Consider the following 18,198-nt stretch of genomic DNA (forward strand, 5'->3'; position numbering starts at 1 on the left):
GAGCCCCAAGGACCTCTGCCTCCCCCGAGGAGTGGGGCCAGAGTGCTCCTGTGCTCCCGTCACACGGCAGGGACAGCAGCTCGGGGACACAGCCTGCGTCCAGGCAGCCCACTGACCCTGCCTATGCAGCACGTAGACGGCTCCCCCAGACGGCGCCACGGAAGGGAGGGCCCTGAAAGAGCCCTTTGGCTCTGGGGTCGCTAGGATGGAAATGAAACGCTGGGCTCCGGTGGGAGCTCAGCGCAGGGCAGGGCAGGGCGGGCGCTCAGGGCACGTGGGCGCTCCCACAGCGGGGGACCCTCCCTCGGCCTCCCGCCCGCACGCCCGGACCCGGGGGCAGCCATGGGGACAGACGCGACTTGCCCCCTGCCAGCACATCAGGAAGGAAGGTCTGCGGGCCCTGCGGCCGCCCAGCAGCCAGGCTGTACCTGAAGGAGACGAAGCTGGTGCAGAGCAGCGGGAAGGCCAGCATGCACAGGATCACCCGCCAGAGCCCGTTGTCCACACAGAGCTGGCCCCACCACACCTTGGTTAGAAAAGCCTGGGGACAGTGGAGGCAGCTTCAGAAGAGCGGGCGCTGCCTGTGCGCACCCCTGCGGGCCGTGCCGCGTCTGCTCCGTGCGGAGTGCCCGCGTGGTCCCCAGTGCTCTGAGCCCCGCCGCACGTGGTGGGCAGCGCAGGCAGAGCCTGTCTTCCGCGGCTGAGGAAGAGGCTCCAGGCCCGGCCAGCCTTTCCCCGGGGTATGGGCTGGGGCCACCCGGAGGTCTGCGGGCTCCCAGGTGGGAACAGCCCCGTGGGGCTGAGCCTTCACCACCCACCACCCCCTCTCTTAGCATCAGTTTCCTCACGGGCAAAACAGGAGGGGAGCACACGATCAAGGGCCAGGCCTTGTCCCCAGGCCCCCAGGGGGCCACAGCACTGGGACCCGAGCGCCGGGAGGTGAATAGGAGGATGCGTCAGCGCCCACAGCTCCTCCCGGAAGTGAGCCTCAGAGGGTCACCTGGATGCCTCCGTGAGACACGAACTTCATGTCTTTGGCCTCCAGGGCCAGCTGCAGGCAGGTGGTCCTCCCCCAGGCCTCCGACACACGGGTGAGCAGTTTCTGTGCCCTTTCCTCGTCCTTCCGGTGGCACTCGGTGAACACCCCTGGCAGAAGGAAGATCCGTGTCTGAGCCGGGGATGGCGTCGGGGACTGGCTCCTCCAGATGCCACGGTCTGGGCAGGACCGAGAACGAGGACCCCAGGGCAGCGTGTGAAGGGCCGGGCCGCGGTCCCCGGCCGGCCCCATAAGCTCACCGACGGCTCTGTGTTCAAACTCGCTGGCCAGCGCCAGCATCTCCTCCAGGCTGTCCGTGTCCTCCTCCTCCTTGGACAGCTCCTTCAGCATCTTGCTGCAGGCCAAGGCCGCCGCAATGCAGTCCTGGCTCTGGGCACCGGGGAAGCCACCCTGAGAACCCAGACAGTCCAGCCCCGGAGCCCCAGACACACTGCCTGGGGGTGAGGAGGCGATGTGGGCCACTAGGTGATTACGTGCCGGGCCCCGTCCATATAAACCACTTGGGCCCCCCCAAATCAGTAGGTGAGCCTGAGCCGGAGATCCAGTCTCCCGCACTGGCCAGGCGGAAGGGTCTGCTTGCCCACCCAGAGCACGGCCCTGATGGCACAAGTCCCAGCACGGCCTGGGCATCAGGTAAACCCCAGGCCCAGGGCTAAAGGGCAGAAACAGGACCAGGTCCACGCAGGTCTCCTTCAGGCTCTGGGCGCCCAGCCTCAGTGGCTCTGCCGGTCCCAGACAGGGATGCCGAGAACATCTCAAGGGAGGCTCTCCAAGCATAGCCCAGAAGCACTGTCTGGTCTAGGACAAGGGGCTGGTGGCGGATCCTGGAAATCCCCCCGCGCACTGAGACCCACAGAGCACACCCGAGGCCACAGGCAGGATCAGCTCTGCCACTGACACACCAAGGGCCTTGGGAGAGGATAAGCCTCCCAAGACCACCGAGAGGGTAGACACTGGTGACACTGGGGAAGGGCCAGTTCCACAAAAGCAACTTGGAAATGCCAATGCTGAGATGTAGGGATCTCTCGGAGAAAAAACTACACTTGAATTTCCCTGTAAGAAGAGAATCTGCAGAAGTAAAGGAGGGCCATATGTGGGGGCCTTGGGCCTGGCCGTCCCCCATCATGACCATGAAGCTGCCCATGGCCTAGTGATAACAGCCCAGAAGGCTGAGGGCCGATGTCCCAGGCAGCCCACAGAGGGGCTCAGGGCAGGCTCACTCGGGGCTCGCTCCCCATCTGAGTCACAGACTCTGTCGACACCCCTCACGGTCAGTGGAAGGACGCAGGCCCCAGGGATATCACCTTCTGCAGGGTCGCCACGGAGCAGGCTGGCCACGGCACGGGTGACCACCAACCCCCATCCCCCGTGTGGGCCATGGCAGGTGGCTGCTCCGAACTGTGCCCGCACACACAGCCTCCGCCCTGGACAGAAGGACAGGAGGCAGCACACCTCCCTAAATTTCTTTTCCTGCCTGAGCCCGGCTCTCTGTCCTCCAACACTGTGCACCCTGGGTCCCCTCTGTGGTCATGGGCAGCCCCGCCCCGCTCCAAAGCCGCACACTCCTCTACTTGCTGTTGGCCCTGGGCTTTCCGGACACACTGCCTGGCCGGAGCCCTGTTGCCGGTCCACACGCAGCCGTGCTTCTTGAGAAACGGGCCTAGTTACCTGGGCCCAGATGATTTCCGCCAGCTCCCGACGACTCTGGACGATGGCCCAAATGAGAAGATCGCGGACTGGGTCCATGGTGAAGGCCACATGTCCTGAGGAACGCTTGTGGAGGGACCGGAGGCTCACTCCCTGCATCTAGAGAGCAGCGAACATTCAGAACCTCTCCTAGGCCCCCAGTACTGTCGGTCACCCCAGTGGGCCTGCTGAGGGTGCAGCCCTGAGCCCAGGTCGGCACCTTCCCAGAACCACCGTCCCTGGAGGCTGAGCTCAGCAACCTGCAGTTTCAACACCAACTTAGACTGATTTCATGCACACCAGAGATTTAAAACCGTCCCTCCGGAGACACATGGAAACATTCAGAAAGTGGAAAGCCCAGCTAACTCCTGGCCTAGCCTCTTCCTTACACACCAGGCACCTCGAGTTTCCTGAGTCTTTTCTGATGGCATCAAAGCCTTTCTGGGTAGTCAACTTCTAGCACAGAGTCTGTTAGAGATTCATGGCTGTGAGTTCCTCAAGGGAATCTACACAGTGTCTCCTGCAGAGAAGGCCACCAAGAAAAAGCCGAACAGACAAGGGTCACATGTGAGCAGGTGGGCACTTCCCCCCAGACTCAGTTTATGCAGTGACATGGGAATCCAGCTTCCTAGCCCATCCAACCATAAACACCTACTTAGATGGTCCGGAAAACATTTCCAGAAGTGAGAACACATTCCCCATGTGACACACAAAATTCCGCTTTTTTAAAGAAATTTTAGAAATTTCCCGAAGGCTTGTCTTTATGTTAAACTAATAAATTACCGACATGTCTAACTATGAGCTTCCAGCTTGGACCTCATAAAGGGCATCTTAAATACTCTAGAATCTCAAAGAGCGAGTGGTGAGTATATAAAACCCAGGCACAACCCCCTCTCTCCCAGAGTTCAGACAGAGCCCACCTGAACAACAGATGAATCTGAAAACCTGAACGAAGTGGCTAATTTTCTGCTAGATATAAAAACCAAATCTGGCCATAGAACACACAGAAAATCTAAACTGAGAAATTATCAGAAAAGAAACTGGAAATTCTCAGAACTACTACCCAAAAAGGCCCCGAGCCCTGATGGACTCATAGGCGAGCCTGTCGAGCTTGTAAGAACAGTGAATTCCAGCCACATAAACGGCTCCAGAGCAAAGAAATAAGGAAGGTTTCCCAGTGGTTTTCACAAGGATCACATAAAGCTGGTACCAGAACCTAACAAAGATGCCTCCAAAATAAAACAAAGGCTCAGACATTCTGGTGCAAAAAAAACATGAAAATATTGGCAATATAATTCAGCATCATACTAAACACATGTCACACAGCAATCAAGTTAAGATCAAAACAAGAATAAGTTTGTTTTGTCATCAGGAAATCTGTTGAAATAATTCAGCAAATTCATAATTTAACGAAGAAGAACCATTCCAGTTCAAAAAAGGCACCGGATAAAACTCAGCACTTGGGCTTCATTTGTAAAAGCCTAAATAACCGGGGAGGAGGATACTCGGTAATGTGAATGCAAACCCAGCCTCCCACTTAGCACTGAGATGCTGCAGGATTCCCATCAAATATGGACAGAGACTAGAAAACGACTTTTCCTGTGCTGCAGTGCACGTGCTGGGCATCCTTACAGTGCTGTGGTGGAATCATGTTGACCTGACCACATGGTGGCCAGGACGGGGGGTCTGAGGCATGAGGGGGACCACTTCCCCCACATTACCATTTGTACTGTTTGAGATTTCTAGAAAGGGAGAAGCATGGACTGAGACGTGTCCCCAAAATTTGTATGTTGAAGCCCCGCCTCCTAGAGTGACTGTGTTTGGAGACGGGGCATCTCAGGAGGTGACTGTGGCCCTGATTTCATAGGACTGGTGTCCCTGGAAGAAGAGAAGATGGTGTCCTCCATTGCTCTCTATTTCTCCGCCCGCCCACCGAATGAAGACCACACGCAGGCGTGGCAAGAAGGCGGCCGTCCTCAAGCCCGGGAGGGAGGCCCCACCAGGCCCCAAGCCTGCTGACGCCTCGACCGTGGGCTTCAGCCTCTGGACTGTGGGAGACCAGATGCTGTCTAAGCCCCCAGTCTACGGTATTTGGGGATGGCGGCCCTGACAGACCAAGATGAGGAGCACGTTTCCTTTCCAATGGAAATAAGAGATCATTTCTTTAAGCAGAAGCACTAAGGACTAGCGGCAGCCCAGCACCCAGGCCCAGCGGTGGAGGGGGGCAGCAGGAGGGGGTCACCAGCACGCACGTTGAGCTTCATGTTGGGCACGGGGAGCAGGAGCCGGGGCCGATCGCCAGTCCGAGGCCGGGGGTACAGCGGCTGCGTGAAGTCCCCCAGAAGCTCCCGGAGCACCTGGGCCACATGGTGCATCTGCACGTGGGGGACGGTGGGCCCGCCGGCCGGCCGCTCGGGCTCCTCGGCCAGCACCTTCTGCAGCTTGCTGTGGAACAGGCAGGAGGGGTCCAGGTGCTGGTACAGGGAGAGCAGGGTGTCCCACGTGACGAACTCCTTCAGCCGCACGCCGTTCTCCAGGAAGAGCTTCACGAACTCGGGCTTGTTGGAGATGAGGGCCGCCATCATCACGGGGTGCAGCTCTGAAGGCTGGGAGAGAGCACCGTGGGGCACAGCCCGCACACACCCCATCGCGGGGCCGCTGGAACCGGAGCGCTGCGGTCCCTGGCTCGGGAAGGGAGGAAGCGGCCCGGAGCGCTCTCCACCAGGACCGGGGCTGGGGTGGACAGAGGCCCCCTCCAGGGCCTGTCCTCGCTCTTGCCGGCCAATAAGGCCCACCACAGGGCCGCGCAGGGGCCTTACCTTCCACTGCCGCTCACCGGAGAAGATCTCACTCCGGGCGATGTCCACGCGGTTCCACGCCACGGCCAACTTCAGCTGGTGGTCCCAGTTCTCGTGGCCAAAGTAGTCGTGGCTCCGAGAGGCTGCAGGTAAAACGTGGTCATGTCGGGGGGCTTCGGTCTGGGCCTCGAAGCCCCTTCCCCGCCATTTGCCAAAGTCAGACAGGGAGGCACCTGTCGCCAAGCCCCGTCTCTCCGTGACTCTGACTGAGGCGTGCGTCCAGCGGCCAGACCCCTCACGCCCCCGCCACCTTCCTGGAGGCTCACTTCCCGTCAGTGCTGGAGCTGGAGAATCTCTGGGTTTGGGGCATCGCCCTGGCTCACCCCCGCCCCCACCTGGTCAAGCCCGTCGGCCCCCAGAAGAAGGCACCGCGTCAGACAGGCAGGCGTTTCCGCAGGAACGTTTGCGGTGCCCCTGCCCATGCGTCAGCTCCCTTTCCGCCTTGGGTGCAAAACCAGAGCTTGGCCGGGCTCTCGCCGTGGACATTCTGCCAGTGAGTTCCTGCTCCCCTCGCTGGCTTTATACCCTAGAGCCTGGGTGGTGATTTGGGGAAGGAAACAGGAACTTGACCCTTTCTGCACAGCAGACACAGAAGCCAGTGCGAGACGCAGCGTGAGACGGGACAGGAAGGCGGAGCCCACGGAGCTGCCGCGTGGAGCAGCTGCGCGGGTGTGGACAGCATGAGCCAGACGGGACAGAACGGACCGACGGGGCTCCGGTAAGACTCGAGCCTTCCGCTCGCCGAAGACACCGTGAAGGAACTAGGGAAGGGGGCCTGGACCCAACACACCCCAGGGCGAGTATCGACGCAGGATCTGTACCCGAGTACGCCAAGAACTCCCGCGGCTCACGATGAGACGACCCATAACCAAACAAAGCGGACAGAAGACCTGAGACGCCTGTCGCCAGGATGACACGTGCGCGGCCAGCGAGCCCGGACGCCGCCGGCCGTGGGGAGAAGCAAACTCAAACCACGCCGAGCTGTCGCGTGCCCCCAGACCGCGGGCTGCGTCGAGGGGCGGTGAGGACGCCCAGCTGCTGGCCCCGCGGGCACCCGGGCGAGGGGAGAAGTGCGGCGATCTTGTTGGAAAACAGTTTGGTGGTTTCTTATCAAGTTCGACATCCGCTTACCATAAACAACCAGAAATCCCACTCCTGGACGCGGTCCCCAGAGAAACGAGGGCAAACAGCGGCTTTACTAACAACAGCCTCATGCTGGAGGCGGCCTGCGAGCCCCGCGGCCCCCGAACGGGACACCTGGTGGCAAGGACCACTCACGGCAGAAAGGAACCGAGTTCCGAGACAGGCGACAACGCGGAGGGAGCTCCAGAACGTCGCCCTGAGCCGCAGAAGGGAGCCCCGGGGGAGTGGTGTGCATGGTTCCGTTTACGTGAGGCTCTGGCACTGGGAGGGCCGTCTAGAAGGACAGACGCAGAGAAAGGGTTGCCCCAGGCCCACGGAGGCACAGGGAGCTTTCGGGGGGTGGGGGGATGTGCCCCGTGCCGGACTGGGTGGGTGCGCAGGAAGCAGACCTGTCCAAGTGCACATCGCGGTCACCCAGGATGGGGGACAGTGACCGTGTACAAGCCGCACTTCAAGGAAGGAGATTTTTAAAGGGTTGTCACTGGAAAACCGTGTATGTGTGTCCACGTGTTTCTATTTCTCGTACGTGCTCCCGTGACAGAGAGAGTCCCTTCCCCCACCGTCCCGCGGCCTTTCTCCCGAGCAACCAGCCACAGCCTGTTGCTTCCAGAACAAATACCCTCCCAGGACCCGCTCTCCCCGGGATGGGACATGGGAGGCACCGTCCACGGCGGCTGGACCGCACGGCACGGATGCCAACAAGCTCTCCCTGACGCCCACGGAGGCCGGCGCACCTCAGCTTCACAGCCTGAAGTGTGCCGCTCAGTGACTCTGGCTGACGTCTACACCCGCGTGTAACCACCACCAGGATCAAGAAATAGAACTTCCAATGCCCCTGAGGCTCCAGGCCGCCCTTCCCACTTGGCGCGCACCCCAGAAAAACCACGATTCGCAGCGTTGGACGCCCCGGGAGCACCCTCGGGGAGCAGACGTTGGGGTCCACCTCCCCCGTGGGCGGGGGTCCGTCCCTCTCCAGCGCTGCGCACAATGGCCACACTCAGGGCCCCGGGAACCCCTGTCCCCGCCTTCGAGGGGGTTTGACCCGACGCGGGCAGCCCGGTGCCCGTCTTCTTGCTCCTTGGGCCACTTCACAGAAGGCTAGGAGGGGCAGCCGCCCTCGCGGCCCCGTCTGTGAACAGAGGGAAGGGTCGGGCGGCACGAGGTGAGACCGCCAAGCCCATGTGGTCATGCGGACGTTCGCACCGGCTCCCCGGCAGCCCATGTCCTTGCCGGCGGGGCCCGCGGGGCCCACCGCGGCGTCCCAGCTCCTGCTCTGCCGCACGGCCGTCCTCACGGGGCTGACCTACTCCACCAGCTCCTCCCCCTCCCCTGTCTCCCTGGCCGGAGGTCGTCCAACGGGAGCCCCGGTCCTGGTTTTAACCATCTCGCTGGTTCCGTGAGGTTTCAGGTCAGGAGGAGGGTGCGGAGCAAATCCCGGGTCGGAGACAGTCCCCCCAGAGCTTCCGGCCCTGCCACCCGGCTCGCGTCCCTCGAGGGTGACCAGCGGCCCGCGGGCAGAACAGCCGGACGCCTGCAGCCCCATCGGAGCCCGCGGGAGGGACGGGGGCATCTGTGCTCCTCCAGGAGGGGAGGGGGGGACGCTTGGCTGCCGTGGGCGGAGCTTTGTCGGGGTGGGGCGTCCCTCCCGCATGCGAGGACGCGTGGGGGCAGGCGCAGGCCTCCCGACACCCGGAATCGTGTGTGCAGCTGGGACGACCGGGGGGCACCTCAGTGTGGCCGCCCTCGGGTCCCAGTGAAGCAGAGAAGCTGCAGAAAGGGGCCCGGACCCCCAACACCGGAGGCGGGCACCCCTCCCCCCACCAGGCAGGAGAGTGAGGTGGGCCGCAGCGCCGTCCACCACAGCTGCCCTCGGACCAGCACGTCTGACCAGGGCTCGGTTCCTCGGCTCGTGCAAACTCGGGGTCCCGAGCCCCCCCTTCCGCTTCCCCCTCTTGCCCCACTTGCCTGACCCTCACCTTTCAGCAAGGCCTGCAGGATGGCCACGTCCACGTCCTGCTGGCCGTCCTTGCCTTCCCGGAAGATGGTCAGCAGCTGCCGTCTCCGGACGATGTCCTGAATCTGCAACAAACATGGCCCGAGTGGGCTCTGGGGTGACAAGCGGGCCCCCCGCCTCCTCACAAGTCACCTGCAGAATCGAGACCCCAGACAGCGGCCGAGCCCCGGCCCGAGTCTGGCCTGCGGGGACGGCCTGAGCACAGCGCCTCGCCTCCCCGCGGCCCAGACGGTGAAGGTGAAGACACGTACAGGCACCGTTCCCGAGCAGTCACCAGTGGCAACACCCCCAGGGCTCAGGAGTTTCACCCCGACCGGAGACTGTCTGCTGAAGGCCCAATATCACTGACCCTGAGACCGCCCCCCCCTCCTCCTGCCGGGGCCCCGCCCTCCCCACCTGCCTACCTGCCTGCCCACCCGCCCAGCCACCCAGTCAGCCCCCACCCACCTACCGGCCTGTCCACATACCCACCCGTCTGTCCGTCCTACTACCTACCCATCTGTATGTCCAGCCGCCTACTACATCCCTCCGTCCCTCCATCTGTCACCTCTGAGCCTGCCGCCCCGCCCTGTGCACCCGGAGGCCAGGGCCAGCCTTTCACGAGCACATCTAGCCCAGCTGCCCACCTCTCTCCCCGGCCCCCCAGCCGGCCTCGCCCAGCCTCCCCTCCCCCCACCGCTGCCTCTGCCCCCAGCCTGGCCCCACCTCCCACCTTCAGGTTGGCCTCCCTCCTCCCTCCACCTCCTCTAAGACCCCAACCTTCCCCATCCCTCGGGCCACCTTTCTCATCGACTCCAAAATACTTCCCCCTGCCGTCCCCCTCCCCAAGACCCCACCCCCGCCCGCTGAAATAACGTCTCCTGAGTCACCCCAGCCCCGGGTGAGAGTGCGAGTACTCCCAGCTTTGGCGCTCACGTGTGTGGACACAGCACCAACCACTTTGTCCTCTGGGCTTAAGCAATAATTGTGCATTTTTTCAGGACAAGAAAAGCAGCGCTCAGAGGGAGCCAACAATTTCCTGTTGACACACAGCTCTCTGGCGTCGGCGGCAAGCCCCCCGCACGAGCCCCAGCCCCCGCGGCAGATGTCCGCGCCCGCCAGCGGCAGCATCGGGGGGAGCAAGACCCTCGTATTCGCTCCCGCCGCCACCCACAGCATAGACCAACGCTCTGAGGTTTGTTGAATGAATATCGGATCGTGACTCTGTAGCTGGGGGCCCCCGTCCCCCAGAACAAGAATGACAGTGAACGGCGAGGCTTGAGACGGATTCGTACGAGACCGTTTTAGGGCTTTGAGTCGGCAATGGAGAGCGGATGGAAGCAGGCCTGTTGACAGCAGTGGGTTAGGATCAGTTCTAAGAATTGCCTGAATAATCTATAAACTGACTCGGGAGAGGCCCCAGGGCGCACCTGCCCAGGCCCACCGGCGCGTCTGGAGCTGAGCCCTTGCTCACCGCGGGACCTCCGCCCGTCTTTGCAGGCGGAGCTGCGCTCAGGGCAAAGCGTCTCAGGCAACATCGGAATCGGTCGCGGTAGCTCAGAGACCACAGGTCACGCCCACGAGAACGAGGTCACTGTGCCGCCCACAGAAACCCCGAAAAACCATGTCTGCCCCCCTCGAGAGCGAGCCTGCTGCCCCTGCCAGGGCCCAAGGCCTCCCCAGGCTCGCGTGCCCCTCCACTTGGCCGACCACGGCGTCCCTGGGTCCCTGCAGGGCACGCAATGCGCGTGGCTTGCGATCGCACGCCGTGGGACGAGCTAAGCTGGTCTACAGACTTGCCCTGAGAAAGGCCCATCGGGCATGTGACACCTCCGACGTACAGGTGTTTTCACCCGCCGGCTGCCTGTTCACAGAGCTGCTGGTTGGGGACCAAGGGTCTGAGAGCCCCCACCCCCAACCAAGAACCGGCTGTGAAACAGAGGTCGGGGGGCCTCGCAGGTGGGCCCGGAGCCCCAGGTCCAGAGAGCAGCAGGGACGGCGGGGGCAACGGGACCACGGGAGCCAGAGGAGTCCCCTGGGCTGGCCGGGGCTGCGGGCGTCCGCGAGGGCCGATCCGGCCACACCCCTCCGTGCCGACCCCCACCCCACCCCGGCCGCCTGAGAGGACCCCCCCTCTGAGGGGCCCTTGCAGAGTCGCCCCCATCTGGGAACAATTCACCTGCCACCTTGGGCATAAAAGGACAAAGTCCCTGCATTTAAGGACAAAACTGCTGAAATGCAGGAGAGTCATGTCACCGTCACTGCTGTGACCCCCTGGTCCTAGAGACCGGACGGGGTGGCCTGGAAGGCTCCCTGCTCTCTGCACCTGCAGGTTCCCCAGGAGGGGCCCCTCCTGCCGATGCCTCTAGCCGGGGGTGCCCATGAAGCCCCGTCCAGGGGCCGCGCGGTACCCCAGAGCCCCTCACCCGCCTCCCTGCCCTGCGGGCCCTCGAATGCCTCCGTTCATCTGCCCCGGGTTGGGGGAGGCGGGAACTCCCCAGGCTCGCAGGCTGTGCCAGACCCTTGTGCCCGTGGCTGTCAGCTGGCAGCGCCCCTGTGGCCTGGATCTCGACTCCCTACTCCTCTGCCCCCGCCCTGCCTAAAGCAGCGGCCTCCCGCCCCCGAACCCAGCAGGCCTCTCTTCCAGAACAACTGCACTGCCCCCGCCGCTCCCCAGCCCGGCCTGAACCTCCAGGGCCAAGAGGCTCAGGCCAGCCCTCCCCCGGCAGGACTGCTGACCTTTTTGGTCCACTCGACAATCCTGCTCTCACTGAGGGTCTCAAACGTCTCCTGGAAGAACAGGCTGAGCTTCTCCTGAACCCTGGAGATGGTGATCTCGGATATGGGCAGGCCGGCCACCTGGGCGATGACGTCGGCCACGCGGCCCGAGCCCTCCACGACCACACAGGGGGTGCCGTTGGTGATGGCGTTGTAGATGGTCTGCAAGGCAGGCCTCCGTGAGCCCCGTGCAGACGCTCCCTGAACCAGAGACTTCTCTAGTGCTGTGGCTCAAGATCAGGGCTAAGGGGCTCACGAGAAGTGTACCGAAACACGGGGTCTGGGAGCGTTCCTCTGCCCGGAGGGGCAAAGCCGCTCGTCCTGACAGACCAGATAGGCCCGCTGCTCGGGTGGATCGTGACCCCCAAAACAGAACCCCCACGACGTTTCGACCCATCGATCTGTGTTGTGGGAGAGTGTGCCACCTGACCTGTGCCTCGGACAGGCCCAGCATGAGACCAGGACCCCCCTGGCAGACCCCAGACACCCACAGCGAGATCGGCTTCAGGAAGGGCCCCCGACCCCCCACAGGAAAGACATCCCCCAGGCCGACGAGGCAGGTCTAGGTGCTGTCTGTGAAGTCCGCCAGGCAGACACCGTGGTCTGTGTTCTCCCTGGGAGCCTGCCTTACACTTGGCTGTGGTCCCATGGGGCCAGGGCAGAGCCTGAGGGCAGCCCCTTCGAGAAAACTTCCGGGGCTCTTAGAAGCCAGGGGCCATCCCGCTCCCTCCTGGGTGTCCAGCCGGGCCCCTCTTCCTGGCTGGACATCCAAGGCCGGAGCCAGAACGCCCTCCCCGGCAGGGCTCCTCCTCGAAGCCGACCTTCCCACCACGCCAGGAAGGGCCCTGCCACGCGGCCCTCCCTTTCTCCTGGCCTGCCCTTCCTAGGACCCTGCGGGATGCTGGCCGGACCCCGGCCAGCTGTGAGCTTGACCTCCAGAGCCCCACCCGCCAGCCGGTACTCACATGCAGGGTGCCGGGCCCCCCTTCCAGCACCACACAGACGACAGGGATCTTGATGGCCACACCTAGGACAGAGCCAGGAACCCCGATTTAGGGGACATGGGGACTCGGCCCCCCACCTGGGCACCCTCGCCTGCCTCCCGCCGGCCCCAGCCTAATCCCGGCCGGTGCACAGGATGGGAGATGGCGGAAGGCTCTCGGGAGCTTCCAAAGGCTGATGCTCTGCCCTCAGCGCCTGGCCCGGCCCGCGTGCTCCGTGTCAGGAGAGCAGATCCAGGGCCCGAGTCGCCCCTACCCCGCCCCGTCGCCTACCACGTGTCCCTTCTGGGGCCGGAGGGGAGGAGGGCTGTCTGCTGGGGCGGAGGGGAGGAGGGCTGTGTGCCTGGGCAGCCACCACGGCCAGCCTGCTTCTCTCACGGCCCTTTATGGGGCCTCAAATCTAGGCCCGCCGTGGGGACATGGGGGCGCACTGAGCCAGGGGGCAGAAGGCACCGTCCAGGCGGGGGAACGTGGCGTGGGACCTCTGTCCTCTGGCCCACCCTCCGCCCTGCCCTGAACCTTCCCTCCCTTGGGGCCAGCAGAGGACTTTGGAAATCTCTCCTGGGCAGCAGACTGTGCATCCAGGTGCCCTGCGGCGGCTCTGCCCACCCCCACCCCTTGCCCTCCTAGCGCCAGCCTCACCCGAGGACAGAGAAGGGCGAGGTGTCCCAGCCGCCGCACTCAGGGCCCTGCAAGCCAGGCTGCCGAGTCCTCGGGGGGCACCACTGCTCGCTGCTCGAAGGCCCCCACCCCCCCGCCGTGGAGCCAGGAACCTGCCGCTCCGGGTCCCCTCTCCTCCCCCCAAATCCTGCACGAATCCCTGCACCTGGAACTCCCCGTCTCACGGGACCGACGTCAGGGCCGTGTCCTGTGCGTTGTCGCTTCTGAACGGAGCCGTGCAGGGGCGTCGCGTGACTGTAGGTGGTCGACGGCCCACGAGAGAGCGGGAGAGCTGGGGGCCGGCCCCACCTCCCTCCGGCGGTCAAACCGGGTGACAGACACGTCCCCGCTGAGCGGGTGTGGAGAGACGGTGGGACCAAGTCCAGCGGCGGCTCAGGGCGCCCCTGACCCCCACCTGCTGGCCGTCCTGCTCTCGGCCCGCCATGCCCCAGGCCCCTGGACCAGCCGGCGCCCCCGCCCCGGAGAGCCTCGAAGCGACGCGCCACTCGCCTCCTCTTTCCTTTGTCTGCTCCGACACGAACTTCTCCAGCTTCGTCCTCAGGGGGATCTCGACCCCGTAGCGGCCGTGGGTCCCGTCGTCCACAAGGATGAAGTGGGAGTGGTTACTGTCCAGGCAGCTCAGGCACCCCTGGCCTTCCTCGTCCACGATGTACTCCGCAGGGAAGCCGCCCTGGGGACGGCAGAGACGCGTCAGGCACAGACAGATGGGGAGTTCTGCGTCTGCGCATAGGACCGGGGGGGGGGGTCTGCGAGGCTGGATACTGACCCCCAAAGACAGGAAGCCCTCAACCCTGGAAACTACGAATGTTACCTAATTTGGAAAAAGAACCACTGCAGATTGGATGAAATAAAGGATGGTGACACGCAGGGTTATCCTGAAGGATCCGGGCAGGTCCTCAACGCCACCTCCCGGGGTGGCAGAGGGAGACGGACTACCCGGGCGGGCCCGCGGCTGTGAACGCCAGACCAGGCGCGGCTCCCCGACAGCTGCCGACGCCAGCATGGGGTCGAGCCGCAGGGGTTCCGAGCTCCGGCCTCCAGGAGAGGGAGAGACCCCCGTCGTGCGGCCTCCAGCTGGACCCGGGGGTGTCGCTGCCGCAGGCGCGGGAGGGTTCCGGAGCGCGGTGACGGCGGAGGCTGGCAGAACATGGCACGTGGCAGGAGAGCCTGGATCGGACCCGGTGGGAGTGCGGCGGCCGAGGCCCCGGTGCCGGCGGAGGGCGGGGTGAGCGGGCGGAGCGAGCGGCTCCGGTCTTCCAGCCGTGTGGACGGAGGCCGAGGGGCTGCTGGGGCGGCCCAGAGGGCACGAGGACCACGGCATTGGAGACGGGAGGATGACGGTTGCTCCCGGAGCTGCAGGCGGCCACGGTGCGGAGGGCACGAGTGTAAGCGACAGGCGTGGACGTGGACGTGGACGTGGACGGGCAGTGGGCAGGTGCCCCGGCTTCTTCTTGCTGAGGAAGGGGGCACGTTGAGGGAACCGGGACTTGAGGACCTGGGACGCGCTCAGCCTGTGCAGCTTGGGAAGGCGGCCTGCACGCTCCCGGCTCGCCGACAGGAGGCCCGCTCCCGGGCGGGGCTGGACGTTCGCTGCGGATGGCTCGGGAGGCGTGTGGCTCTGGGCTCCACCACCTCGGGGGGCCTGGACAGAGGCGGCATCACTCACGAGGGCGCCGAGGGCCGGCTCCGTGTCTGCGGCACGGGACGCACGCCGGGAAGACAGAGCACCAGCGGAAGCCCGGCTAACCAGGACCGAAGGGACATAGGATGTCAGACTCCCAGACCACGGCAGGCGGGAAACCGGCAGATGACCTTCAAGAAAACGATCATCCCCGAGGCACGGTCACGGATGAGGCGGAAGCTGGGCCTCAAGTCACAGAGACTGCAGAATTCAGCGAGCAGGACCCCTTTATTCTCGGCACGTTCCCCTTTAGGGAAGAGAATGGGCAGCTGCTCTAGGCTGCCCGTCTCATTACTGTGTTCCAGAAGAAGGTAGCTTGTTTCCCGGCGTTGAGGGTCCACGCACGACGGGGGTGCTGTCCCGGGATGGGTCACACGCAAAGCGTCGCTCCTGCCGGACTTGGAGGATCCAGAGGCTGGGGTCGGGGACTTTCTGGCTGAGCAGGTGCTGTAACGGGCTGATATGTGGGGAGCCTGGGGATGGGGTGAATACAGTTTGCACGTGGGACGGACGTGAATCTCTGGGGGTTGAGGGCCGCCTGCAGCGGGCTGAGCCCCTGTCGTCCAAAGACATCAGGACCCCAGTCAGGGCAGGCCCAGGGGGCAGCAGAGTCTGGAGGCAGAAGCAGCCTCCCCAGAACCTCTGGAGGGAGGACGGCCGTCCGCACTTTGACCTCATTCCTGACCTCTCACGTCCGGAAGGGGGAGGAGGCATTTCTGCGGCTTTCAGCAGCCACATCTGCGATCACTGGTTCCAGCGGCCCCAGGACACTGACCCAGGAGGGACGGGGCCAGCGCACGCACTCCTGTCGTCCGCAGAGGATGGCACAGAGGTGTCACGGGGAGAAAGTCAAGAGTGGTCTCCGAGGCGACCCCATCTCTCGGCCTCGGTTTCCCCAGAAGGAGCGCGCAAGGTGGAACCAGTCAGTTCCGCCGCAGAAGGACGAAGACCGGGGGCAGGCTGGCCAAATCACCAGTAACCGTGAGGGAGCAGTCCCCGTTCCAGAAGGTTCTTCCTGGGAAAGAGCACTCGGTGGCCCGGAAGGTGGGAGGCCCCCACTCGTAAGTCCGCGCCCACGGCCCGTCAGGCCAGCGTGTTCCCGGAACGTCCCCGACGGTGCGAATCCAGTGCACGCGCCCTCGTCCGGCCACACCCGCTGCGCCCTTTAAGACTCTCGCTGAGGGACCCGTGGTCTTCTCCAACGCGAGTCTCCAAGTTCACGGACTGGTCTCCCACCACCGCCCCCTCCTGCACACGCCCGGTGGCCGTGACTGCCACACCCCGCTCTGGCTGGGGCCACCGCAGAGGCTCAGAGTTCAGGCTTTGGAGCCTCAGTGCACCCCAATCCGGACACGTCCTGCCGTCTGCGAAATCCGTGTCTCATCGGAACGGCTGTGGGGATGACCCGTGGTAGCCCTGAGGCTCCTGCTTGGAGCCGTCTCGTGGCCATAAGGGCGCCCAGCCCAGTTAGCTGCTGGCCCCGGCCATCAGGGGCTGCAGTGCGGCCGGGCATGAGCCCCGGTCTCTTGGGCCCCTGGCCAGGCCCTTCCTTCCCCACTGCAGTTAGCCCGGGGTCCAGACGGCAGCCTGTTCCCTGCTGTACCTAGTGGGATTCCGCACCTGACCTCCTCTGACCTGCATCCCCGGGCGGTGGGCCGCCGAGCTCCGCAAGGGATGGATCAGGTCCTGACCATGACCCGCACCCCAGGGGGGCTGCTGAGCTCACCGAGGGATGGATCAGGCCCTCTCGGTTGTGCACGGTGCCCCACGTGGCGATTCCAACAGTGACGATGTCTCCCTCATCGCGGCAGCTGCTCAGGGTGAAGTCCCGCACTGCCTCGCCCACCTGCTTCATGACGCCCGCGTGGGACCCGCCGGTGATAATCCAGGCCCCTGGGGAGAGGAGCAGAGGTGGGCACCTGCGACGCGCCGGCCTGACCCGGGGCCCTGTTGCTTCCTCCCGTGCATCTGCGGGGCCTCCACTGGGCTCTCCGACTCCTCGCCAGGAGCGTCTCAGGGCCGGGACCACGGAGGAAGCCGCACTGTGATCCTGCGTTTGCCGTGCAGCTCCAGGGGCTGAGGCTTCCCACTGCCCAGGCCGGGGGCAGGGGACAGGGACGGGGCTGCAGGCCTCTCTCCCCACCTGCCCGCTGCCTCTCTCTGTCCTGCACTCGGGAACACGTCTGCCTGAATTCTTGTACTCCAAGACATGAATGTCCCCTCTTCCCCGTGGTTCCTGGGGCCTGAGTGTGGCGATCTGCGCCCCAGCTCCCGACCTCTTCACCTCACCGCGCTGCCCACTGGCACGCGGCTCGCAGTGGCCCCCACAGGGCACCCCCTTCCCTGACATGGTCCAGCCTGACCCAGGGGACCTGCTCTGGTCATCCCGCACAGGCGAGGGGAAGGGACGCCAGGCCTGGGTGTCGCGAGATTCTGTCACAGCAGCTTCTGCCGCGCCCCTGTCTGTCTTCGGTCTGGAGGGAGACTCCCGGGCCGTGTCTGTCTTCTGCCCGGAGGGAGACCCTCCGGCCGTCTGCTCCCCTGACCTGGAAGCCAGTTCTGTGCGGCGATGCGGTGAGGAACCCGCTCCAACACGTGGCGGGGACGTTGCTACTGAACGCTAACGAGATAACCATCAAGGCGCGTCACCTGAGACACGGTGAGCCCCTAATCACAGTCCCCATCTGGAGCCTGGGTGACGGCCGCGTGTAGCCTGGTCCCGCAAGTGAGGAGGCTCCAGGAGGACTCAGACCGAGCCTCTGTTTCGGGGCCAGGACCTAACAGAGGGCGCGGCCCTCCTGCGTGGCTAAAGCCAGAGCCTAGAAGGAGGGTCGGCCTTCCTGGGGTCGCCCCAGTTGCCCGGACCAGAGTCCTTGCTCTCCTGCCATGAACCCACCCCGCGTAGCCCCCTCGGAGGCCGTGGGCACCGTGGCTACGGCTCCAGCGTCACTCTGACACAGCACCAAGGGCCACACCCCGTGGCCCTGCCCTGGGCTCCCTGGAAGTGTGGCCTTGGGGGACACGGAACCCCGAGGCCGTCCCCTCACACGGCAGCTCCTCCCTCTCAGACGTGGACGGATGGATCAGGCGACAGTGCTTTGGTTAACGGAGACCGTCGCGGACATCCCCATGATGAGGACAAACCCTGCAGCCTCCTCCACCGGCCACCACCCTGGCTCACAGTTGCCTCAGGCCTCCTGATGATGCAGAGCCAGGCGGGGCCGCCAGGAGCCGGCGCTGTGTCCACCCCACGAGCAACTGAGCCGCAGCCCCTGTGAGCCAGCAAGGAAGGGCTGGGCGAGTCTGACCCAGCAGGGCGT

The 18,198-nt window shown here is 64.4% G+C and overlaps 1 protein-coding gene across 4 annotated transcripts in view; it reads right to left on the reverse strand.

Annotated features, from left to right (window-relative positions):
* The window catches only part of TRPM2 (transient receptor potential cation channel subfamily M member 2), a 58,839-nt gene that overhangs the window by 19,983 nt on the left and 20,658 nt on the right, over positions 1-18,198 (reverse strand). For all 4 annotated transcript variants that reach the window (XM_044250784.1, XM_044250783.1, XM_044250781.1 and 1 more), the window contains 11 exons: positions 16,605-16,771; positions 13,687-13,867; positions 12,481-12,542; positions 11,477-11,677; positions 8,721-8,823; positions 5,563-5,684; positions 4,996-5,349; positions 2,726-2,863; positions 1,297-1,426; positions 1,001-1,146; positions 429-541 (listed from right to left, as the gene is read on the reverse strand). In XM_044250784.1, the coding sequence (XP_044106719.1) occupies positions 429-541; positions 1,001-1,146; positions 1,297-1,426; positions 2,726-2,863; positions 4,996-5,349; positions 5,563-5,684; positions 8,721-8,823; positions 11,477-11,677; positions 12,481-12,542; positions 13,687-13,867; positions 16,605-16,771 (1,717 nt within the window). The remainder of the gene's footprint in view (positions 1-428; positions 542-1,000; positions 1,147-1,296; positions 1,427-2,725; positions 2,864-4,995; positions 5,350-5,562; positions 5,685-8,720; positions 8,824-11,476; positions 11,678-12,480; positions 12,543-13,686; positions 13,868-16,604; positions 16,772-18,198) is intronic.

The sequence above is a fragment of the Neovison vison genome, chromosome 6 (genome assembly GCF_020171115.1).
Source record: "Neovison vison isolate M4711 chromosome 6, ASM_NN_V1, whole genome shotgun sequence".
NCBI classification, from domain to species: Eukaryota; Metazoa; Chordata; class Mammalia; order Carnivora; family Mustelidae; genus Neogale; species Neogale vison.